The sequence below is a fragment of the Sebastes umbrosus genome, chromosome 21 (genome assembly GCF_015220745.1).
Source record: "Sebastes umbrosus isolate fSebUmb1 chromosome 21, fSebUmb1.pri, whole genome shotgun sequence".
NCBI lineage: Eukaryota > Metazoa > Chordata > Actinopteri > Perciformes > Sebastidae > Sebastes > Sebastes umbrosus.
Window position 1 is genome coordinate 17087393 of NC_051289.1, and position 24040 is coordinate 17111432.

At 37.6% G+C, this 24040-nt stretch overlaps 5 protein-coding genes across 6 annotated transcripts; all 5 read left to right on the forward strand.

The window, feature by feature from the left end:
• Positions 1–1936: 1936 nt before the first annotated feature.
• Positions 1937–3669, forward strand: LOC119480871 (sialic acid-binding Ig-like lectin 10). The gene is made up of 4 exons (XM_037757489.1): positions 1937–2038; positions 2349–2424; positions 2627–3010; positions 3320–3669. Exons 2-4 carry the CDS (start codon positions 2352–2354, stop codon positions 3667–3669), a joined length of 807 nt encoding a protein of 268 aa, XP_037613417.1. The 5' UTR covers positions 1937–2038; positions 2349–2351.
• Positions 3670–3689: 20 nt separating this feature from the next.
• On the forward strand, positions 3690–6942 carry LOC119480943 (B-cell receptor CD22). The gene is made up of 5 exons (XM_037757600.1): positions 3690–3984; positions 4179–4263; positions 4561–4591; positions 5841–6065; positions 6170–6942. Exons 1-5 carry the CDS (start codon positions 3690–3692, stop codon positions 6272–6274), a joined length of 741 nt encoding a protein of 246 aa, XP_037613528.1. The 3' UTR covers positions 6275–6942.
• A 2302-nt stretch (positions 6943–9244) lies between these two features.
• On the forward strand, positions 9245–12165 carry LOC119480945 (myeloid cell surface antigen CD33-like). Its single transcript, XM_037757601.1, has 5 exons — positions 9245–9413; positions 9722–10027; positions 10122–10233; positions 10531–10561; positions 11926–12165. Exons 1-5 carry the CDS (start codon positions 9245–9247, stop codon positions 12163–12165), a joined length of 858 nt encoding a protein of 285 aa, XP_037613529.1.
• A 3757-nt stretch (positions 12166–15922) lies between these two features.
• On the forward strand, positions 15923–17764 carry LOC119480946 (vascular cell adhesion protein 1-like). The gene is made up of 6 exons (XM_037757602.1): positions 15923–15944; positions 16385–16690; positions 16785–17045; positions 17331–17418; positions 17524–17560; positions 17702–17764. Exons 1-6 carry the CDS (start codon positions 15923–15925, stop codon positions 17753–17755), a joined length of 768 nt encoding a protein of 255 aa, XP_037613530.1. The 3' UTR covers positions 17756–17764.
• Positions 17765–19442: 1678 nt separating this feature from the next.
• On the forward strand, positions 19443–23941 carry LOC119480854 (B-cell receptor CD22-like). Of its 2 annotated transcripts, none has more exons than XM_037757466.1 (8): positions 19443–19624; positions 19929–20004; positions 20206–20595; positions 20910–21215; positions 21310–21570; positions 21764–21848; positions 22147–22177; positions 23416–23941. In XM_037757466.1, the coding sequence occupies exons 2-8, from the start codon at positions 19932–19934 to the stop codon at positions 23653–23655; spliced, it is 1386 nt and encodes a 461-aa protein (XP_037613394.1). In that variant the 5' UTR covers positions 19443–19624; positions 19929–19931; the 3' UTR covers positions 23656–23941. The 2 variants fall into 2 exon arrangements, with proteins under 2 accessions (XP_037613394.1, XP_037613393.1); XM_037757465.1 differs by having other exon boundaries at positions 19444–19619.
• Positions 23942–24040: the final 99 nt, after the last annotated feature.

The window sequence follows — 24040 nt, forward strand, 5'->3', positions numbered from 1 at the left end:
TTCTAAATAGTGACATGAGAAGAAGCAGTTCACACATTAACAATGTACTACAAGATTAAATTGTAGTATTATATACCGTTTTTTTGTATATACATGTGTATAAGCCTGCTGAATTAAAAGCATTAAAGCCTTTGAAGTGAACAAAGCGTTTTAATCACTGAGGTTCTCTCATCAGCACGGCAATGCAGAGCAGCAGTGATACAGACTGTGCACAAGTCAGCATAAACTCTGTGCTACCTACATGTGTGAAATACATTTTAGAAGAAGTTGAGGCATGATGTTGGTATTAATAAATATTCTTTTCAGTTCTACAAGGAAACATAGACACCTCACAGCTAAAGAGAAGTGGTGGAATGTAAACTGGTGAAGTCATGAACAGAGCGCTGAGAAAAAGCTGAGAACTGAGTAAAAAGGGGAAGTTGGTTGGCTGGGTTTTATCGACAAGTCCTTCTGCAGGATCGTCATAGCGACAAAACGTCTTCATCTGTCCAGAATTGTGTTTATTATTCACTTATTGACTATTTACTCTTTGACGTGGAACACTTTCTGAGGAATTTGACTTGTCAGTTTGCTCCTCTGGATTTAAGCTGAGTGGAGGCCTGAAGGATACGAGTAAAATATGAGATGTGCGATAACATTGTTCAGTATTGCGATGACAAAATTATTTGTAATAAATAAACAAATATTGAAGTGTGCATATTAGCTGTACATTTCCCACATCAGCCTGGTAGAGGGAGGAGGGGCTGCTTTGTCTCAGCCAGCTGATTAGTTAGAGACCATTTCAAGATACGTGGCAAACTAAGCTAAACAGTTAGACTACATACAGACTGCTTTTGTTTTTGCTTGTGTAGCCGAGGGTTACGTTGCAGCTATACTTTACGAAGGTAATAAAATAATAGCACGGAGGCTCCGTATAGTCTGCACCAAGACGGCAACAACTTCTTTAACCTTGTCAACAACAGGCATCACCACTTCACCACTACACCGCTTCACCACTTCACCACTTCTGTATTTGCTAACATTACTGAGAAGTTGCATGTTTAAAATGAAGAAATTCAGCATGAGTACATCTAGATCTTTATGTAAACCAACTGGATCACTCGATAGTTGACAATGAACGACATGCAGATATACATTATAAATCTCTGTTGGCTAACAGTCAAGGTTTCAGCAATAACACAGTATACAGCTGTTACATATTAACTTGTATTATCTGAGCTTTCCTACAGAAGAAACAGCTGTTTGTTGTACAATAAATTACTCTTTGGTTATATGATCTGATATGATGAGTTTCTTGCATATTTGTCTAATTAAACACTGGCTATCTGTACTAAGTATTCCAGGGATGATGTATTTTTGTAGGCCAGCCAGGAAGTTAGCATCGCCCTGGTTCCCTTGACAAAAAGCCAATGGGATTTTTACATTGGGTTTTGGATTATTGAAGAAAATAAGCACTGTGGCAAACAAATGTTTATGATACTTATACGTTTTGTTCAGCAAGATAATCTCCACAAATGAACACCACTTTTATGAAGTAAAAAGCTAACATTAGGCTATAAATAAACTACACCACGGTCGCATGAGCGTGATTATAAACAACGAGACTGTAATGGTGGACGAGTCGGCATGATGACGTTTAGTAGTCTTAGTAGTCTCCAAGAACTACAGGAGAAGATAATATTGACAAAAACAAGAGGGACCAGCAGCATAACTGTTCGGCCCCTAATAAGGCATACAGGCTTGCTGTGAGTCATGTGATAAAAAATATTTTTTCAGAATAAAAAAGTAATTTGTACCCTGATGAGATCAAGTTGTCTCAAAAGATGACTTCCTCACTTACAGTGTGTGAGCAGGAGGAGCCAAGACTTCTTCTTCTTCTTTTTCTGCAGTATTTCAGTCATTTCATATTTGCTTTTATATCACAACGGCTTAGCAGGGAAGTCGGGTAGCTACTGGGTCTGTTGCAGTTCTGCTGATATTCACAAATTGTCTGATTTTAAAACTAATTGTTTCTTCCTTTTAACTGCCGGCTCCTTTGGTAAGGTAACATCTTACTGCTTTCATGTTTAACTCAGAGAAGTTTTTTTTATTTTGCTGATTTTCATGAACTCTACTTTTATTTGTTGGGTTTTGTTTTAGCAGAAACATCATAAACTCACACTGGATCATTTAATATTTAAACTGTTTTTAAATCTGCAGAGATTATTGATCACTATTATAACACAGTAACATCTGGTTGTACATGGAGAGTTTCTCATTTAAATGTATTAATTTGAGGTGGCTTTAAAAGAACATGAATGCTTCATTTAAAAGATGTTTTATGAAAAGTAACTTTTTGTCAAATCCAGGTGATGAGTGTCATTTCAGTCCAGTCTGTGAAAATGGTGACAGCCATCGTGTTACTGAGCGTCTTCTTAGTTTCAGGTGAGCTGTTTGTTCAATCTCTTTTATTTGGAGATGTTACTTTTTCCAACTGTTCATGCTCTGTCTGCAAAGTGAAATGTTTCATACTGACATTGTTAATAGGGCCAAACATGCTGCTGCTGAATTACAGTTTGTGCATCATGAACTTTCTCTTCATGCACATTTTGCTTCACAATTTGTTCATCACGAGTCTGTTTTACAGGTGCTGTGGCGGTTTGTCCTGAGGAGTCAGGCCTATTCATTACTGCACCAAAGGAGATGAAAGCACTGAGTGGATCCTGTCTGCAAATCCCATGTAACTTTAGAGTTAAACAAGGAGAGAAATTCAGCAGTGCAAGAACAACCTTCGGAGTGTGGATTAAAAGTAGCAGAAATTTTGCCAAAACACCAAACTATGTGATTTTCAACAGTAGCAGGATGGATAATATCTATCCAATGAGTCTTACTGGAGACCTGAGTCAGAAAAACTGCACCACTTTATTTTCCAGTGTAAACACAAGTTACACAGACAAGTACTTCTTCAGAATTGAGAACAGACCATTCAAGGCAACAGCTATTTGTGATCCTCTTCAAATAACAGTCAAAGGTAAGAGAGCTTTGTTTTTTTATCAGTCAGTCTATAATGTTATTGTTTAAAATAAAAAGTGAAAGTTGCAACTTTTTAATTTTGGAGTTTTTTTCACTTTGCCATGAATTTAAATTCTGATTAAACGCTGATTCTGTTGTTACAGTTTGAAATTAAAATTGTCACATTTTGGGATATTAAAAAGCAAACCTTAGACACTTTATGCATTTTCAATACAAGATTGTCACCTTCTGTGTCAGCTTTGGTTTTTAAAGAGTTCTATCTATAATATATTTTATTGTACAATCTGTGTTTGATTTGAAACCCCAGATTCTCCTCCGAGGCCCAGCATTGAGATCTCAGGTGATCTGAAGGAGAAGCAGTCTGTCACTATAACCTGCTCAGCTTTCACTCCCTGTCCACACTCCCCTCCTGAACTCACCTGGACTCTCCAACAAGACCCTCACAACAAAATAGAGGAAAACACAGATCGAACCTTCACAACTAAAATCCAGACGACCGTCACTCTGTCAGACGAACATGATGGATTCAACATCACCTGTTCAGCCAGATATCCTGTAAATGAAGGAAAAGACGTCAAGACAGCAGAGGAGAGAACAACGCTCAGTGTTTCATGTAAGATAATAAAGTATTTGTTATTAGATCCTGTCAGCACATGATGATTCATGGGATGATTTTAATGAATGAAGTGAATCTCACATTTTCCTCAGATGCTCCCAAGAACACCTCAGCATCCATCAGTCCATCAGGTTTGGTGTCAGCAGGTAACCTGGTGACCCTGACCTGCTCCAGCAGAGCCAATCCTCCCGTCAGCCGCTACACCTGGTTCAAGACCAGCAAAGACGGACCTGTCAGTGTATCTGAAGGAGACTTTTACAGCTTCAAGGTGACCTCTGTGGCAGATATAGAAGATCATTACTGTGTGGCCACAAATGATCTCGGTAATCAGATGTCATCACGGATAAATAATGCAGGTAAATGTAGAACTGAACTGAATCTGTTTATTTTAATCTAATCTGCTCTCCTCTCTTTTCTGTTTTTCACTTGTTTTGTTTTATTTTTTTTTTATGAAATGACCGTATACAAATAATGGTTACACCTGTATTGTTACATGTCTACATATAAACTGTTTTCTTTTAGTCACCTGGTTTTGTGTTTCTATGAACAGAGAGCTCTGTCAGCTCGCTACAGTGGGGTTCAGCTCTTGGAGGGATCCTTGTCATCATACTCATCTGCCTTGCTATCTGTGTTTGGTAAGTAAATTAATGAAATTAATTCAGTTTCTGGCAATAATGGTTTAACTAAACCTATGTTGGTAACCCTGAGGGCATGGATGAGTATGTGATCTGTCAGGTTTGCTAATTTCTGCACCTGTTCTGTGACTTGACTTTGACAAAACTTGATTTTCAATCTTGATTTTCTTTCCACTGATGCACATTCAATTATGTCTGTCTCCAATCAGTCCTTACTGTCTGTTGGCAGCACACTATTTATTTAACCTGAAACAGACAGTACAATAATTATTCTGACAGCTCTCTCATGTCTTCCAGGTGGTTTAAGTCCAAATGTCCACAAACTCAGGTGAATATTAAACTTCATTGTACAGTGTGCGTTGTGAATATTTTAAATCTGCTCACAGTGACTATGTCGAAAGCATCTGTCTTAATACTAAGTTGACAATCTTTGAGAGGTTAAATAATAAGAAGCACAACAAATGTGACAAAACAACCTGATAGCAACATGCTGTGTTTGGAAACTGTAAGAAATCTAAACTGTTTTAAGTTTAGATCTGAAAATGGCTAAAGTTGGAACACCCTGTCATGAAATGAGAATTTCAACAAATATAACAAAAAATGTATTTGAACAACACTATTAATCCTACCTTTAAGTGTTATTCAATAGCTATGTAAACTGGGAAGATTAAAAGTTAAATTGCACAAAAATAACGAAATATATATCAAATTACCAAAGGTTATGCCATTAGCCTAATCAACTAAAACCAAAATAACGTCAGTTTTGTTAGCATAACCTTAATTGTTATTTCCCACTCATTTTAATCTGTATGAATACTCTCTGAAACACATTCTCCAAGTCTGCTAAAGTCATACATACATTTACAAAGGTCTGGTAGTTAGTACATTAGGAATGACTTGCTCTTGCCTTTAGTCTATATTGTTTTAAAGGAAGATGAAATGTTGAAGCGGTTAAGAAACAGGAACATTACCCGCCTCCGTCCACCCCGCCCATGTAAGTGAGAAAAAACAAACAAACAAGTAGTGTAGCCTACTCTTCTTCATAGTTTTCTATGGTCATCCTTTTGTTCAATTGCATTGTGCTTTGATAAGTATATGACTACAAAATGTTGGCCTTTAGTCTTTATAATGTAACCTGAGCGATAACTTTGAGTCTTTCCTCCTTGTTGCAAAATAACTTTCTTATCTTGATTTAAATGAAGGAAATAAGTTTCCATCCATATTATTTACTTGGATCTGGTCGTTACTTGGATAGCTATGATGAGCAGTCTTTTTGTCTTTTATGATTTGGCCTAGTGGAAGCACACAGAGGTTGAATAATCGAGGCCCGAGAATCGAACCCTGGGGGACTCCACTCTCTGAATAATGATCACTAAGGGCGACAGCATAGCCCCTATCTTCAAGATATGGCCAGACTCTAGTGAAGGTTGTAATTTAGTGTAATTTTTCAGCCAGTCTAGAAGTACTTTACAACAATATTAAAGGTTGCACTGTAATCTAGCAGCATCATAACTAATTTAACCTGAATCAGTATTCAGACATATCATTTAACACCTTTATCACCTTTTTTTTCACAGAGTCAAAGAGATGACGAGCTGACTCTTCAAATGCCAGCCAGCAAAACAGAAGAAGACATCCATTATGGAGAGATCGACTTCTCCAAGCGGAGACCTGAACAGTCCTCGGCCTCGGAGCAGGACAGTGGACAGCAGCAGGATACGCTGTATGCACAGGTCAATGTGTCCGAGACAGCGAGCAGCTTAAGACAGGCTGCTGACGTCCCAGAGGATCTCTACACTCAAGTGAAGAAAAAATGAGTGTTGTTTTGTGATCATGTTTGGGTGGGATTTGTAATATACCTTTATTTTTTGCTTATACAAGAAGTGTTACATGTCTGTTATTGTAGGAAAAGACACTGGAGAGGAAAATGCAATCTTCACTGGCCACAGTTAAAGGGGAACTCAAAACCTCCACACACTGCAGCTCAAATAGTTTTGCCATCAAGATATAATAAATCATATGTGTGAACTGACCTCATATGACTGTTGCTGTGCGATTAGCAATCTGTACATCAGATCAGTGCAAGCATAAGTCCGAAAGGCTCTTAATAGGGAACTATTCTAAATAGTGACATGAGAAGAAGCAGTTCACACATTAACAATGTACTACAAGATTATATTGTAGTATTATATATCATGTTTTTGTATATACATGTGTATAAGACTGCTGAATTAAAAGCACTAAAAGCATTTGAAGTGAACAAAGCGTTTTAATCACTGAGGTTCTCTCATCAGCACGGCAATGCAGAGCAGCAGTGATACAGACTGTGCACAAGTCAGCATAAACTCTGTGCTACCTACATGTGTGAAATACACTTTAGAATAAGTTGAGGCATGATGTTGGTATTAATAAATGTTCTTTTCAGTTCTACAAGGAAACATAGACACCTCACAGCCAAAGAGAAGTGGTGGGATGTAAACTGGTCAAGTCATGAACAGAGCGCTGAGAAAAAGCTGAGAACTGAGTAAAAAGGGGAAGTTGGTTGGCTGGGTTTTATCGACAAGTCCTTCTGCAGGATCGTCATAGCGACAAAACATCTTCATCAGTCCAGAATTGTGTTTATTATTCACTTATTGACTATTTACTCTTTGACGTGGAACACTTTCTGAGGAACTTGACTTGTCAGTTTGCTCCACTGGATTTAAGCTGAGTGTAGGCCTGAAGGATACGAGTAAAATCTGAGATGTGCGATAACATTGTTCAGTATTGTGACAACAAATAAACAAATATTGAAGTTTGCATGTTAGTTATACATTTCCTACGTCAGCCTGGTAGAGGGAGGAGGGGTTGCTTTGTCTCAGCCAGCTGCTTAGTTTTTCAACTATTTTAAGATATGTGGAAAACTAAGCTAAACAGTTAGACTACATACAGACTGCTTTTGTTTTTGCTTGTGTAGCCGAGGGTTACGTTGCAGCTATACTTTATGAAGGTAATAAAATAATAGCAACGAGGCTCTATATAGTCTGCACCAAGACGGCAACAACTTCATTAACCTTGTCAACAACAGCGCGTCACCGCTTCACCACTTCTGTATTTGCTAACATTAATGAGAAGTTGCATGTTTAAAAATAAGAAATTCAGCATGAGTACATCTAGACCTTTATCTAAACTAACTGGATCACTTGATAGCTGACAGTAAACGACATGCAGATATACATTATAAATCTCTGTTGGCTAACAGTCAAGGTTACAGCAATAACACAGTAAACAGCTGCTACGTATTAACTTGTATTATCTGAGCTTTCCTACAGAAGAAACAGCTGTTTGTTGTATAATAAATTACTCTTTGGTTATATGATCTGATATGATGAACACTGGCTATCTGTACTGATGGTCTCAAATCATCCTCCTTTGTAATAACAAAACAGTACCACAACAAGTAAACTACTCGTAATAAAGCTCCCTCTATAGAGTGCTCCAGGGATGACGTATTTTTCAAGCCCAGCCAGGAAGTTAGCATCGCCCTGGTTCCCTCGACAAAAAGCCAATGGGATTTTTACATTGGGTTTTGGATTCCTGCAGAAAATAAGCTCCGTGGCAAACAAACAATTTTATACTTATACGTTTTGTTCAGCAAGATAATCTTCACAAATGAACACCATTTTTATGAAGTAAAAAGCTAACATTAGGCTATAAATAAACTACACCACGGTCGCATGAACGTGAGTATAAACAACTAGGCTGTAATGGTGGACGAGTTGGCATGATGACGTTTAGTAGTCTTAGTAGTCTCCAAGAACTACAGGAGAAGATAATATTGACAAAAATAAGAGGGACCAGCAGCATAACTGTTCGGCCCCTAATAAGGCATACAGGCTTGCTGTGAGTCATGTGATAAAAATTAATCTTTGAGAATAAATATGTCATTCACACCCTGATGAGATCAAGTTGTCTCAAAAGATGACTTCCTCACTCACAGGATGTGAGCAGGAGGAGTCAAGACTTCTTCTTCTTTTTCTGCAGTATTTCAGTCATTTCATATTTGCTTTTATATCACAACGGCTTAGCAGGGAAGTCGGGTAGCTACTGGGTCTGTTGCAGTTCTGCTGACATTCACAAATTGTCGGATTTTAAAACTAATTGTTTCTTCGTTTTAGCTGCCGGCTTCTTTGGTAAGGTAACATGTTACTGCTTTTATGTTTAACTCTGAGAGTTTTTTTTTATTTTGCTGTTTTTCATGAACTCTACTTTTATTTGGTGGGTTTTGTTTTAGCAGAAACATCATAAACTCACACTGGATCATTTTATATTTAAACTGTTTTCAGTGCAACGCTGCAGAGATTATTAATTACTATTATAACACAGTAACATCTGGTTGTACACGGAGAGTTCCTGGTTTGAATGTATTAATTTGAGGTGGCTTTAAAAGAAAGTGAATGTTTCGTTTAAAAGATGTTTTATTAAAAGTAACTTTTTGTCAAATCCAGGTGATGAGTGTCATTTCAGTCCAGTCTGTGAAAATGGTGACAGCCATTGTGCTACTGAACGTCTTCTTTCTCTCAGGTGAGCTCTTTGTTCAATCACTTTTATTTGGAGACGTTACTTCTTCCAACTGTTCATGCTCTGTCTGCAAAGTGAAATGTTTCATACTGATATTGTTAAAAAAGACTAAACATGCTGCTGCTGAATTACAGTTTGTGCATCATGAACTTTCTCTTCATGCAGATTTTGCTTCACAATTTGTTCATCATGAGTCTGTTTCACAGGTGCTTTGGCTGATTGTCCTGAGGAGTCAGGCCTATTCATTACTACACCAAAGAAGATGAAAGCACTGAGTGGATCTTGTCTGCAAATCCCATGTAACTTTACAGTTAAACAAGGAAAGAAATTCAACAGCACAAGAACAACCTTCGGAGTGTGGCTGAAAAGTAGCAAAGATTTTGCCAAATATCCAAACTATGTGATTTTCAACAGTAGCAGGATGAATAATATCTATCCAATGAGTCTTACTGGAGACCTGAGTCAGAATAACTGCACCACTTTATTTTCCAGTGTAATCACTAATTACACAGGCTGGTACTACTTCAGAATTGAGAACGGACCATTTGTGGCAACAACTCCTTGTAATCGTCTTCAAATAACAGTCAAAGGTAAGAGAGTTTTGATTTTTATCAGTCAGTCTATAATGTTATTGTTTAGAATAAAAAGTTAATCTTTTTAATTTTGGAGATTTTTCACTTTGCCATGAACTTAAATACTAATTAAACACTGATTCTGTTGTTACAGTTTGACATTAAAATGGTCACATTTGGGGATATTAAAAAACAAACCTTAGACACTTTATGCATTTTCAGTACAAGATTGTCACCTTCTTTGTCAGCTTTGGTTTTAAAAAAGTGTTCTAATCTATCAAGATCTATTTTTTATTTTACAATATGTGTTTGATTTGAAACCCTAGATACTCCTCCAAGGCCCAGCATTGAGATCTCAGGTGATCTGAAGGAGAATCAGTCTGTCACTATAACCTGCTCAGCTATCACTCCCTGTCCACACTCCCCTCCTGAACTCACCTGGACTCTCCAACAAGACCCTCACAACAAAATAGAGGAAAACCCAGATGGAACCTTCACAACTAAAATCCCGAAGACCTTCACTAAGTCAGACGAACATGATGGATTCAACATCACCTGTTCAGCCAGATATCCTGTAAATGAAGGAAAAGACAACAAGACAGCAGAGAAGAGAATGAAGCTCAGTGTTTCATGTAAGATAATAAGTGTTTGTTATTGGATCCTGTCAGCAAATGATGATTCATGGGATGATTTTAATGAATAAAGTGAATCTCACATTTTCCTCAGATGCTCACAACGACACCTCAGTGTCCATCAGCTCTGTCAGCTCGCTACAGTGGGGTTCAGCTTTTGGAGGGATCCTTGTCATCATACTCATCTGCCTTGTTATCTGTGTTTGGTAAGTTAATTAGTTAAATTAATTCAGTTTCTGGCAATAAAGTTTCACCTAAACCTATGTTGGTAACCCTGAGGGCATGGATGAGTATATGATCTGTCAGTTTTGCTCATTTCTGCACCTGTTCTGTGACTTGACTTTGACAAAACCTTAGTTTCAATCTTGATTTTCTTTCCACTGATGCACATTCAACTATGTCTGTCTCCAATCAGTCCTTACTGTCTGTTGGCAGCACACTATTTATTTAACCTGAAACAGACAGTACAATAATTATTCTGACAGCTCTCTCATGTCTTCCAGGTGGTTTAAGTCGAAACGTCCACAAACTCAGGTGAATATTAAACTTCATTGTACAGTGTGTGTTGTGAATATTTTAAATCTGCTCACAGTGAATATGTCGAAAGCATCGGTCTTAATACTAAGTTGACAATCTTTGAGAGGTTAAATAATAAGAAGCATGACAAATGTGATGCAACTGTAAGCAATCATCCTCCAAAATCCCAGACAGATATTATTTTTTTTACTTTTTTTAAGTTTAGATCTGAAATTGGCTAAAGTTGGAGCACATTCATTATCATCAGGATGCTGGTTTAATCTGTTTATAGCATGGTAGCTAAAAGAGTTTGGTTCTGACTCGAGACACTAGCTGCTTTCTAAAAGTCAACATTTGTATTCTTCACACATATCAGAAACACATTTTGACATGATTTATAAACTAGCAGCAGCACTTTAAAATCTATTTTATAGCTTACTGTAAGCTAGTGTAAAGATTTAAGAACATGAGGAATATGCACCAGCTGTTATTATACATAAATGGAGATTAATGCCTCACTTCATTAAAACAGTTTCTTACATGGAGATTAGTTCTCAGCTACTATATATTTATAGTAACTCCAAGGTGTAAGTGTTTAGTAACTGAGTTAACTGATTTTAATCTGTATGAATACTCTCTGAAACACATTCTCTAAGTCTGCTAAAGTCATAGATACATTTACAAATAATTGGTAGTTAGTACATTAGGAATGACTTGTTCTTAACTTTAGTCTATATTGTTTTAAAGAAAATAGATGAAACATTGAAGTGGTTAAGAAACAGGAAAATTAGCCACCTCCACCCACCCATGTATGTGAGAAATAAAAAAATAGTGTAGCTTACTCTTCTTCATAGTTTTCTGTGGTCATCCTTTTGTACAATTGCATTGTGCTTTGATAAGTATATGAATACAAAATGTTTGCCTTTAGTCTTTATAATGTAACCTGAGCGATAACTTTGAGTCTTTCCTCCTTGTTGCAAAATCAACTTTCTTATCTTGATTTAACTGAAGGAAATAAGTTTCCATCCATATTATTTGTTTAGATTTGGACGTTACTTGGATAGCTATGATAAGCAGTCTTTTTGTCTTTCATGATTTGGCCTAGTGGAAGCACACAGAGGTTGAATAATCGAGGCCCAAGAATCGAACCCTGGGGGACTCCACTCTCTGAATAATGATCACTAAGGGCATCAGCATAGCCCCTACTTTTCAAGATATGGCCAGACTCTAGTGAAGGTTGTAATTTAGTGTAATTTTTCAGCCAGTCTAGAAATACTGTACAACAATATTAAAGGTTGCACTGTAATCTAGCAGCAACTAATTTAACCTGAATTACTGTTCAGACGTATCATTTAACACCTTTAACACCTTTTTTCTCACAGACTCAAAGAGGTGACGAGCTGACTCTTCAAATGCCAGCCAGCAAAACAGAAGAAGACATCCATTATGGAGAGATCGACTTCTCCAAGCGGAGACCTGAACCGTCCTCGGCCTTGGAGCAGGACGGTGGACAGCAGCAGGATACACTGTATGCACAGGTCAACGTGTCCGAGACAGCGAGCAGCTTAAGACAGGCTGCTGACGTCCCAGAGGATCTCTACGCTCAAGTGAAGAAAAAATAAGTGTTATTTTGTGATCATGTTTGGGTGGTATTTGTAATATACCTTTATTTTTTACTTATAGAAAATGTTTTATATGTCAGTTATTGTAGTGAAAGACACTGGAGAGGAAAATGCAATCTTCACTGGCCACAATTAAATAAAGGAGAACTCAAATCCTCCACACATTGCAGCTCAAATAGTTTTGCCATCAAGATATAATAAATCATATGTGTGAACTGACCTCATATGACTGTTGCTGTGCAATTAGCAATCTGTACATCAGATCAGTGCAAGTATAAGTCCGAAAGGCTCTTAATGGGGAACTATTCTAAATGGTGACATGAGAAGAAGCAGTTCACACATTAACAATGTACTACAAGATTATATTGTAGTATTATATACCGTTTTTTTGTATATACATGTGTATAAGCCTGCTGAATTAAAAGCACTAAAAGCATTTGAAGTGAACAAAGCGTTTTAATCACTGAGGTTCTCTCATCAGCACGGCAATGCAGAGCAGCAGTGATACAGACTGTGCACAAGTCATCATAAACTCTGTGCTACCTACATGTGTGAAATACACTTTAGAAGAAGTTGAGGCATGATGTTGGTATTAATAAATATTCTTTTCAGTTCTACAAGGAAACATAGACACCTCACAGCCAAAGAGAAGTGGTGGGATGTAAACTAGTCAAGTCATGAACAGAGCGCTGAGAAAAAGCTGAGAACTGAGTAAAAAGGGGAAGTTGGTTGGCTGGGTTTTATCGACAAGTCCTTCTGCAGGATCGTCATAGCGACAAAACATCTTCATCAGTCCAGAATTGTGTTTATTATTCACTTATTGACTATTTACTCTTTGACGTGTAACACTTTCTGATGATCTTGACTTGTCGTTTGCTCCTCTGGATTTAAGCTGAGTGTAGGCCTGCAGGATACGAGTAAAATCTGAGATGTGCGATAACATTGTTCAGCATTGTGACAACAAATAAACAAATATTGAAGTTTGCATATTAGTTATACATTTCCTACGTCAGCCTGGTAGAGGGAGGAGGGGCTGCTTTGTCTCAGCCAGCTGCTTAGTTTTTCAACTATTTTAAGATATGTGGAAAACTAAGCTAAACAGTTAGACTACATACAGACTGCTTTTGTTTTAGCTTGTGTAGCCGAGGGTTACGTTGCAGCTATACTTTATGAAGGTAATAAAATAATAGCAACGAGGCTCTATATCAGGGGTGCCCAATACGTCGATCGCGATCTACCGGTCGATCGCAAAGGTAGTGTGGGTAGATCGCATGGCATTAAAAAAAAAAAAAAAAAAAATTTTTTTTTTTTTTAAATAGACGTCAGCCAACAAATTGCAACACTGTTTCACCTGAACTCATCTGGAGTGGAGGATGAGATTTTGACACTACAAGCTGACATTCAGCTTAAGTCCAGGGCTCATGGACAGTTCTGGAACTTACTCACAGAGGAAAAGTACCTCAACATGAGGAAATGTGCTACCTCCTTGACTGCATTATTCGGCTCCACTTATTTATGCGAGTCAGCCTTTTCCCACATGAAGATTATGAAGTCCAAATACCGTTCCACCTTGACTGATGATCATTTGGAAATGTGCTTGAGGCTGGCTATCAGCAGCTACTGTCCGGACTATTCATCCCTGGCTGATTCCATTCAGTGCAAGTCATCAGAGTAAGGTAATGACAAAAAATGTACAGAGTTATATTGTACAATATGGGTTCATGCAGTTATGCAAGGTACACCAACATATATTGTACATATAAAGAATACTCAATATATTTATAAATAAATATATGTTTGGCATTTTTATAGTAGGTAGATCATTTTGACTTTGTCATTTTATAAGTAGCTCGCATGCTGAAAAAGTGTGTGCACCCCTGCTCTATATAGTCTGCACCAAGACGGCAACAACTTCATTAACCTTGTCAACAACAGCGCGTCACCACTTCACCACTTCCGTATTTGCTAACATTAATGAGAAGTTGCATGTTTAAAAATAAGAAATTCAGCATGAGTACATCTAGACCTTTATCTAAACTAACTGGATCACTTGATAGTTGACAGTAAACGACATGCAGATATACATTATAAATCTCTGTTGGCTAACAGTGAAGGTTACAGCAACAACACAGTATACAGCTGCTACGTATTAACTTGTATTATCTGAGCTTTCCTACAGAAAAAACAGCTGTTTGTTGTATAATAAATTACTCTTTGGTTATATGATCTGATATGATGAACACTGGCTATCTGTACTGATGGTTTCAAATCATCCTCCTTTGTAATAACAAAACAGTACCACAACAACTAAACTACTTGTAATAAAACTCCCTGTATAGAGTGCTCCAGGGATGACGTATTTTTGTAGGCCAGCCAGGAAGTTAGCATCGCCCTGGTTCCCTCGACAAAATGCCAATGGGATTTTTACATTGGGTAAAAAGCTAACATTAGGCTATAAATAAACTACACCACGGTCACATGAGCACGAGTATAAACAACGAGGCTGTAATGGCGGACGAGTCGGCATGATGACGTTTAGTAGTCTTAGTAGTCTCCAAGAACTACAGGAGAAGATAATATCGACAAAAACAAGAGGAACCAGCAGCATAACTGTTCGGCCCCTAATAAGGCATACAGGCTTGCTGTGAGTCATGTGATCAAAATAATCTTTGAGAATAAATATGTCATTTGCACCCTGATGAGATCAAGTTGTCTCAAAAGATGACTTCCTCATTCACAGGGAGCGAACAGGAGGAGCCAAGACTTCTTCTTCTTCTTTTTCTGCAGTATTTCAGTCATTTCATGTTTGCTTGTATATCACAACGGCTTAGCAGGGAAGTCGGGTAGCTACTGGGTCTGTTGCAGTTCTGCTGACATTCACATATTATCTGATTTTAAAACTAATTGTTTCTTCGTTTTATCTGCCGGCTCCTTTGGTAAGGTAACATGTTACTGCTTTTATGTTTAACTCAGAGAGGTTTTTTTTATTTTGCTGCTTTTCATGAACTCTACTTTTATTTGTTGGGTTTTGTTTTAGCAGAAACATCATAAACTCACACTGGATCATTTTATATTTTAACTGTTTTTAACTCTGCAGAGATTATTAATCACTATTATAACACAGTAATATCAGGTTGTACACGGAGAGTTCCTGGTTTGAATGTATTAAGTTGAGGTGGCCTTTAAAGAACATGAATGCTTCATTTAAAAGATGTTTTATGAAAAGTAACTTTTTGTCAAATCCAGGTGATGAGTGTCATTTCAGTCCAGTCTGTGAAAATGGTGACAGCCATCGTGTTACTGAGCGTCTTCTTAGTTTCAGGTGAGCTGTTTGTTCAGTCACTTTTATTTGGAGACGTTACTTTTTCCAACTGTTCATGCTCTGTCTGCAAAGTGAAATGTTTCATACTGACATTGTTAAAAAGACCAAACATGCTGCTGCTGAATTACAGTTTGTGCATCATGAACTTTCTCTTCATGCAGATTTTACTCCACAATTTGTTCATCATGAGTCTGTTTCACAGGTGCATTGGCTTTTTGTCCTGAAAGAACAGCCCTGGTTATTACTGCACCAAAGCAGATGGAAGCACTGAGTGGATCTTGTCTGCAAATCCCATGTAACTTTACAGTTAAACCAGAAGAGGAATTCAACAGCACAAGATCAACCTTCGGAGTGTGGATTAAAAGTAGCAAAGATTTTGCCAAAAATCCAAATAATGTGATTTTCCACAGTAGCTGGATGGATAATATCTATCCAATGAATCTTACTGGAGACCTGAGTCAGAAAAACTGCACCACTTTATTTTCCAGTGTAAACACAAGTTACACAGACAGGTACTTCTTCAGAATTGAGAACGGACCATTCAGGGCAACAGCTTCTTGTGATCCTCTTCAAATAACAGTCATAGGTAAGAGAGCTTTGTTTTTTATCATTGAGTCTATAACGTTATTGTTTAGAATAAAAAGTGAAAGTTGCAACTTCTTAATTTTGGAGGTTTTTCACTTTGCCATGAATTTAAATTCTGATTAAACACTGATTCTGTTGTTAAAGTTTGACATTAAAATGGTCACATTTTGGGATATTAAAAGTAAACCTTAGACACTTTATGCATTTTCAATACAAGATTGTCACCTTCTGTGTCAGCTTTGGTTTTTAAAGAGTTCTATCTATAATAAACTATTTTTTATTGTACAATCTGTGTTTGATTTAAAACCCCAGATTCTCCTCCGTGGCCCAGCATTGAGATCTCCGGTGATCTGAAGGAGAAGCAGTCGGTCACTATAACCTGTTCAGCTTTCACTCCCTGTCCACACTCCCCTCCTGAACTCACCTGGACTCTCCAACAAGACCCTCACAACAAAATAGAGGAAAACACAGATGGAACCTTCACAACTAAAATCCAGAAGACCTTCACTCTGTCAGACGAACATGATGGATTCATCATCACCTGTTCAGCCAGATATCCTGTAAATGAAGGAAAAGAAGTCAAGACAGCAGAGGAGAGAACGACGCTCAGTGTTTCATGTAAGACAATAAGTGTTTGTTATTAGATCCTGTCAGCACATGATGATTCATGGGATGATTTTAATGAATAAAGTTAATCTCACATTTTCTTCAGATGCTCCCAAAGACACCTCAGTGTCCATCAGTCCATCAGGTTTGGTGTCAGCAGGTAGTCTGGTGAACCTGACCTGCTCCAGCAGAGCCAATCCTCCCGTCAGCTTCACCTGGTTCAAGACCAGCAAAGACGGACCTGTCAATGTATCTGAAGGAGACTTTTACAGCTTCAAGGTGACCTCTGTGACAGATAAAGAATATTATTACTGTGTGGCCACAAATGATCTCGGTAATCAGACGTCATCACGGATTAATAATGCAGGTAAATGTAGAACTGAACTGAATCTGTTTAATTTAATGTTATCTGCTCTCTTCTCTTTTCTGTTTTTCTCATTTTCTGTATTGCTTTGTTTGTTTGTTTGTTTGTTTGTTTGTTTGTTTGTTTGTTTGTTTGAGTACCCTGTAAAACACCTTTTATTGCATTTGTATGAAATGATGCTATAAACCAGTTTATGTTTGAGGTTAACAGAAGGAATTCAGGTTGATGATGTTTTAGAGCCGTAACATTTCCCATTAAGGAGAAGGTGACCATGCTGTCTTGTTACAGATAATCCAGAGTTTGGGGCTGTCGTCTACGTTACACTGAAGATCCTGGGAATCGTAGCGCTCTACAGTACAATCATCATCTTTGAGTGGTGAGACAAACTTTTCTATGATATGGTCATTTGCAGCTAAAGACTTATTGGTCTCTTTGAAAAGTTAATTCATTACTTTTATTCCTTCGTTTCCTTTTCTTTCAGGTGGTTTAGATCAAGATGCTGCAACAAACCAGTGAAGGTGAGCAACAGGTACTTTATTCCCTCAACAATAAAATGTGCTGCTGGCATTTCTCTTCAAACCGCAGTAAACTCACTGCAGAGCATTTAACACCTCTCTCTCTCTCTCTGTCTCTCTCTCTCTGTTGTTTCATGTCCACAGGACGCAGTAGAAGCAGACTATGTCAACAGAGTGATTGAGATCGAAGCATCGTGAAGGAGAAGAAGATGATGTCATGTTCACCATAGATGGAATATTTCTCTATTTCTTATTCAGCTAGTTCTTCAATATTAAATGGCTTTACTTTGCAGACGATTTGTAAGATGAACAGAGTGCAAACAGGGCATTAGATAACATGAATATAATATATAGCAGCTTCATCATTAGTTTGTGTAAGATTGTGCTGATTTATGGCATTCTTATGGTAATTATTTTTCATTGCCTCAACGGGATTTCTTTGCATGTGAATATATATATGTTTGACTAAAGGACAGTTAAATTCAGGTGATGAGGAAGCAGAAAGTGTTAATTTTGATCAGGTATTTTCTCATTTGTGTTTATACATATGTAAGTATGAGACTGCTGAATTAAAAGCATTAAAACCATTTGAAGTGAACAAAGCGTTTTAATCACTGAGGTTCTCTCATCAGCACGGCAATGCAGAGCAGCAGTGATACAGACTGTGCACAAGTCAGCATAAACTCCGTGCTACCTACATGTGTGAAATACACTTTAGAAGAAGTTGAGGCATGATGTTGGTATTAATAAATCCTCTTTTCAGTTCTACAAGGAAACATAGACACCTCACAGCCAAAGAGAAATGGTGGGATGTAAACTAGTCAAGTCATGAACAGAGCGCTGAGAAAAAGCTGAGAACTGAGTAAAAAGGGGAAGTCGGTTGGCTGGGTTTTATCGACAAGTCCTTCTGCAGGATCGTCATAGCGACAAAACGTCTTCCTCAGTCCAGAATTGTGTTAATTATTCACTTATTGACTATTTACTCTTTGACGTGGAACACTTTCTGAGGAACTTGACTTGTTAGTTTGCTCCTCTGGATTTAAGCTGAGTGTAGGCCCGCAGGATATGAGTAAAATCTGAGATGTCCGATAACATTGTTCAGTTTTGCGATGACAATATGACTTGTAATAAATAAATAAATATTGAAGTGTTCATATTAGCTGTACATTTCCCACGCCCTGTCAACAACAGCACTTCACCACTTCTGTATTTGCTAACATTACTGAGAAGTTGCATGTTTAAAAATAAGAAATTCAGCATGAGTACATCTAGATCTTTATCTAAACTAACTGGATCACTTGATAGTTGACAGTGAACGACATGCAGATATACATTATAAATCTCTGTTGGCTAACAGACAGGGTTACAGCAAAAACACAGTATACAGCTGTTACGTATTAACTTGTATTATCTGAGCTTTCCTAAAGAAGAAACAGCTGTTTGTTGTATAATAAATTACTCTTTGGTTATATAATCTGATATGATGAACACTGGCTATCTGTACTGATGGTCTCAAATCATCCTCCTCAGTAATAACAAAACGGTACCACAACAAGTAAACTACTCGTAATAAAACTAAACTAAAATAAATAAACTACCCCACGGTCGCATGAACGTGAGTATAAACAACGAGGCTCTAATGGTGGACGAGCTGGCATGATGACGTTTTGTAGTCTTAGTAGTCTCCAAGAACTACAGGAGAAGATAATATTGACAAAAACAAGAGGGACCAGCAGCATAACTGTTCAGCCCCTAATAAGGCATACAGGCTTGCTGTGAGTCATGTGATAAAAAATAATCTTTGAGAATGAATATGTCATTCACACCCTGATGAGACCAAGTTGTCTCAAAAGATGACTTCCTCATTCACAGGGTGTGAGCAGGAGGAGTGAAGACTTCTTCTTTTTCTGCAGTATTTCAGTCATTTCATATTTGCTTTTATATCACAACGGCTTAGCAGGGAAGTCGGGTAGCTACTGGGTCTGTTGCAGTTCTGCTGACATTCACAAATTGTCTGATTTTAAAACTAATTGTTTCTTCGTTTTAGCTGCCGGCTCCTTTGGTAAGGTAACATGTTACTGCTTTTATGTTTAACTCAGAGACGATTTTTTATTTTGCTGCTTTTCATGAACTCTACTTTTATTTGTTGGGTTTTGTTTTAGTAGAAACATCATAAACTCACACTGGTTCATTTTATATCTAAACTGTTTTTAAATCTGCAGATATTATTAATCACTATTATAACACAGTAATATCTGATTGTACACGGAGAGTTCCTGGTTTGAATGTATTAATTTGAGGTGGCTTTAAAAGAACATGAATGCTTCATTTAAAAGATGTTTTATGAAAAGTAACTTTTTGTCAAATCCAGGTGATGAGTGTCATTTCAGTTCAGTCTGTGAAAATGGTGACAGCCATCGTGTTACTGAGCGTCTTCTTAGTTTCAGGTGAGCTGTTTGTTCAGTCACTTTTATGTGGAGACGTTATTTTTTTCAAACTGTTCATGCTCTGTCTGCAGTGAAATGTTTCATACTGACATTGTTAAAAAGACCAAACATGCTGCTGCTGAATTACAGTTTGTGCATCATGAACTTTCTCTTCATGCAGATTTTGCTTCACAATTTGTTCATCACGAGTCTGTTTCACAGGTGCTTTGGCTGATTGTCCTGAGGAGTCAGCCCTATTCATTACTGCACCAAAGCAGATGGAAGCACTGATTGGATCCTGTCTGCAAATCCCATGTAACTTTAGTCGTAACATAACCGCTAAAGAGACATTTGACGGTACAAGACCAACCTTCGGAATGTGGATTAAAAGTAGCAAAGATTTTGCCAAAAATCCAAATAATGTCATTTTCAACAGTAGCGGGATGGATAATATCTATCCAATGAATCTTACTGGAGACCTGAGTCAGAAAAACTGCACCACTTTATTTTCCAGTTTAATCACAAGTTACACAGACGAGTACTTCTTCAGAATTGAGAACGGACCATTCAGGGCAACAGCTTCTTGTAATCCTCTTCAAATAACCGTCATAGGTAAGAGAGCTTTGTTTTTTATCAGTCAGTCTAAAACGTTAATGTTTAAAATAAAAAGTGAAAGTTGCAACTTTTAATTTTGGAGGTTTTTCACTTTGCCATGAATTTAAATTCTGATTAAACACTGATTCTGTTGTTACAGTTTGACATTAAAATGGACAGATTCGGGGATATTAAAAAGCAAACCTTAGACACTTTATGCATTTTCAATACAAGATTGTCACCTTCTGTGTCAGCTTTGGTTTTTAAAAAGTGTTTTTATCTATCATGATCTATTTTTTATTGTACAATCTGTGTTTGATTTGAAACCCCAGATTCTCCTCCGAGGCCCAGCATTGAGATCTCAGGTGATCTGAAGGAGAATCAGTCGGTCACTATAACCTGCTCAGCTTTCACTCCCTGTCCACACTTCCCTCCTGAACTCACCTGGACTCTCCAACAAAACCCTCACAACAAAATAGAGGAAAACACAGATGGAACCTTCACAACTAAAATCCAGAAGACCTTCACTCTGTCAGACGAACATGATGGATTCATCATCACCTGTTCAGCCAGATATCCTGTAAATGAAGGAAAAGACAACAAGACAGCAGAGGAGAGAACGACGCTCAGTGTTTCATGTAAGATAATAAGTGTTTGTTATTGGATCCTGTCAGCACATGATGATTCATGGGATGATTTTAATGAATAAAGTGAATCTCACATTTTCCTCAGATGCTCCCAAAGACACCTCAGTGTCCATCAGTCCATCAGGTTTGGTGTCAGCAGGTAGCCTGGTGAACCTGACCTGCTCCAGCAGAGCCAATCCTCCCGTCAACTTCACATGGTTCAAGACCAGCAAAGACGGACCTGTCAGTGTATCTGAAGGAGACTTTTACAGCTTCAAGGTGACCTCTGTGACAGATATAGAAGGTTATTACTGTGTGGCCACAAATGATCTCGGTAGTCAGACGTCATCACGGATTAATAATGCAGGTAAATGTCGAACTGAACTGAATCTGTTTAATTTAATTTAATCTGCTCTCCTCTCTTTTCTGTTTTTCACTTGTTCTGTTTTAGTTTTTTTTATGAAATGACCTTATACAAATAATGGTTACACCTGTATTGTTACATGTCTACATTTCACCTGTTTTCTTTTTGTCACCTGGTTTTGTGTTTCTATGAACAGAGAGCTCTGTCAGCTCGCTACAGTGGGGTTCAGCTCTTGGAGGGATCCTTGTCATCATACTCATCTGCCTTGCTATCTGTGTTTGGTAAGTAAATTAGTTAAATTAAATTCAGTTTCTGGCGCTAAAGTTTCACCTAAACCTATGTTGGTAACCCTGAGGGCATGGATGAGTATGTGATCTGTCAGTTTTGCTCATTTCTGCACCTGTTCTGCGACTTGACTTTGACAAAACTTTAGTTTCAATCTTGATTTTCTTTCCACTGATGCACATTCAACTATGTCTGTCTCCCATCAGTCCTTACTCTCTATTGGCAGCACACTATTTATTTAACCTGAAACAGACAGTACAATAATTATTCTGACAGATCTCTCATGTCTTCCAGGTGGTTTAAGTCGAAACGTCCACAAACTCAGGTGAATATTAAACTTCATTGTACAGTGTGTGTCGTGAATATTTTAAATCTGCTCACAGTGACTATGTCGAAAGCATCTGTCTTAATACTAAGTTGACAATCTTTGAGAGGTTAAATATTAAGAAGTACAACAAATGTGACAAAACAACCTGTTAGCAACATGCTGTGTTTGGAAACTGTAAGAAATATAAACTTTTTTAAGTTTAGATCTGAAAATGGCTAAAGTTGGAGCACCCTGTCATGCAATGAGAATTTCAACAAATATAACAAAAAATGTATTTGAACAACACTATCAATCCTACCTTAAAGTGTTATTCAATAACTATGTAAACTGGGAAGATTAAAAATGAAATTGCATAAAAATAACGAAATGTATATCAAATTACCAAAGGTTATGACATTAGCCTAATTAAATAAAACCAAAATAACGTCAGTTTTGTTAGCATAACCTTAATTGTTATTTCCCACTCATTTTAATCTGTATGAATACTCTCTGAAACACATTCTCCAAGTCTGCTAAAGTCATACATACATTTACGAAGGTCTGGTAGTTAGTACATTAGGAATGACTTGCTCTTGCCTTTAGACTATATTTTTTAAAGGAAGATGAAATGTTGAAGCGGTTAAGAAACAGGAACATTACCCGCCTCCGCCCACCCCGCCCATGTAAGTGAGAAAAAACAAACAAACAAGTAGTGTAGCCTACTCTTCTTCATAGTTTTCTATGGTCATCCCTTTGTACAATTGCATTGTGTTTTGATAAGTATATGAATACAAAATGTTGGCCTTTAGTCTTTATAATGTAACCTGAGCGATAACTTTGAGTCTTTCCTCCTTGTTGAAAAATCAACTTTCTTATCTTGATTTAACTGAAGGAAATAAGTTTCCATCCATATTATTTACTTGGATCTGGTCGTTACTTGGATAGCTATGATAAGCAGTCTTTTTGTCTTTTATGATTTGGCCTACTGGAAGCAAACAGAGGTTGAATAATCGAGGCCCGAGAATCGAACCCTGGGGGACTCCACTCTCTGAATAATGATCACTAAGGGTGACAGCATAGCCCCTACCTTCAAGATATGGCCAGACTCTAGTGAGGGTTGTAATTTAGTGTAATTTTTCAGCCAGTTTAGAAGTACTTTACAACAATATTAAAGGTTGCACTGTAATCTAACAGCATCAACTAATTTAACCTGAATCAGTATTCAGACGTATCATTTAGCACCTTTTTTCTCACAGAGTCAAAGAGGTGACGAGCTGACTCTTCAAATGCCAACCAGCAAAACAGAACAAGACATCCATTATGGAGAGATCGACTTCTCGAAGCGGAGACCTGAACCGTCCTCGGCCTCGGAGCAGGACAGTGGACAGCAGCAGGATACGCTGTATGCACAGGTCAACGTGTCCCAGACAGCGAGCAGCTTAAGAAAGGCTGCTGACGTCCCAGAGGATCTCTACGCTCAAGTGAAGAAAAAATGAGTGTTGTTTTGTGATCATGTTTGGGTTGGATTTGTAATATACCTTTATTTTTTACTTATACAATAAGTTTTATATGTCAGTTAGTGTAGGAAAAGACACTTGAGAAGAAAATGCAATCTTCACTGGCCACAGTTAAATAAAGGAGAACTAGCAATCTGTACATCAGATCAGTGGAAGTATAAGTCTGAAAAGGCTCTTAATGGGGAACTATTCTAAATAGCGACATGAGAAGCAGTTCACACATTAACAATGTACTACAAGATTATATTTTTTGGAAAGGTTTGTGTAATTTTGTGATATTTTACAGATCATTTTTAACAAAGCATATTTAATCTCATTTAGTTATATATTCTTTTTCTTTCATATTTTGTGTCCCGCATTTTAT

Bases quoted from the DNA above. Each gene is read 5' to 3' on its own strand.
- LOC119480871 (XM_037757489.1), top strand. From the start codon at position 2,352: ATGAGTGTCATTTCAGTCCAGTCTGTGAAAATGGTGACAGCCATCGTG. The intron at 2,425-2,626 runs GTGAGCTGTTTG...TCTGTTTTACAG, and splicing joins GAGCGTCTTCTTAGTTTCAG to GTGCTGTGGCGGTTTGTCCT. The intron at 3,011-3,319 runs GTAAGAGAGCTT...TTGAAACCCCAG, and splicing joins TCTTCAAATAACAGTCAAAG to ATTCTCCTCCGAGGCCCAGC.
- LOC119480943 (XM_037757600.1), top strand. From the start codon at position 3,690: ATGAATGAAGTGAATCTCACATTTTCCTCAGATGCTCCCAAGAACACC. The intron at 3,985-4,178 runs GTAAATGTAGAA...TTCTATGAACAG, and splicing joins ATCACGGATAAATAATGCAG to AGAGCTCTGTCAGCTCGCTA. The intron at 6,066-6,169 runs GTGAAGAAAAAA...CTGTTATTGTAG, and splicing joins CAGAGGATCTCTACACTCAA to GAAAAGACACTGGAGAGGAA.
- LOC119480945 (XM_037757601.1), top strand. From the start codon at position 9,245: ATGAATAATATCTATCCAATGAGTCTTACTGGAGACCTGAGTCAGAAT. The intron at 9,414-9,721 runs GTAAGAGAGTTT...TTGAAACCCTAG, and splicing joins TCTTCAAATAACAGTCAAAG to ATACTCCTCCAAGGCCCAGC. The intron at 10,028-10,121 runs GTAAGATAATAA...CATTTTCCTCAG, and splicing joins AATGAAGCTCAGTGTTTCAT to ATGCTCACAACGACACCTCA.
- LOC119480946 (XM_037757602.1), top strand. From the start codon at position 15,923: ATGAATCTTACTGGAGACCTGA. The intron at 17,046-17,330 runs GTAAATGTAGAA...GTCTTGTTACAG, and splicing joins ATCACGGATTAATAATGCAG to ATAATCCAGAGTTTGGGGCT. The intron at 17,419-17,523 runs GTGAGACAAACT...CTTTTCTTTCAG, and splicing joins ACAATCATCATCTTTGAGTG to GTGGTTTAGATCAAGATGCT.
- LOC119480854 (XM_037757466.1), top strand. From the start codon at position 19,932: ATGAGTGTCATTTCAGTTCAGTCTGTGAAAATGGTGACAGCCATCGTG. The intron at 20,596-20,909 runs GTAAGAGAGCTT...TTGAAACCCCAG, and splicing joins TCTTCAAATAACCGTCATAG to ATTCTCCTCCGAGGCCCAGC. The intron at 21,216-21,309 runs GTAAGATAATAA...CATTTTCCTCAG, and splicing joins AACGACGCTCAGTGTTTCAT to ATGCTCCCAAAGACACCTCA.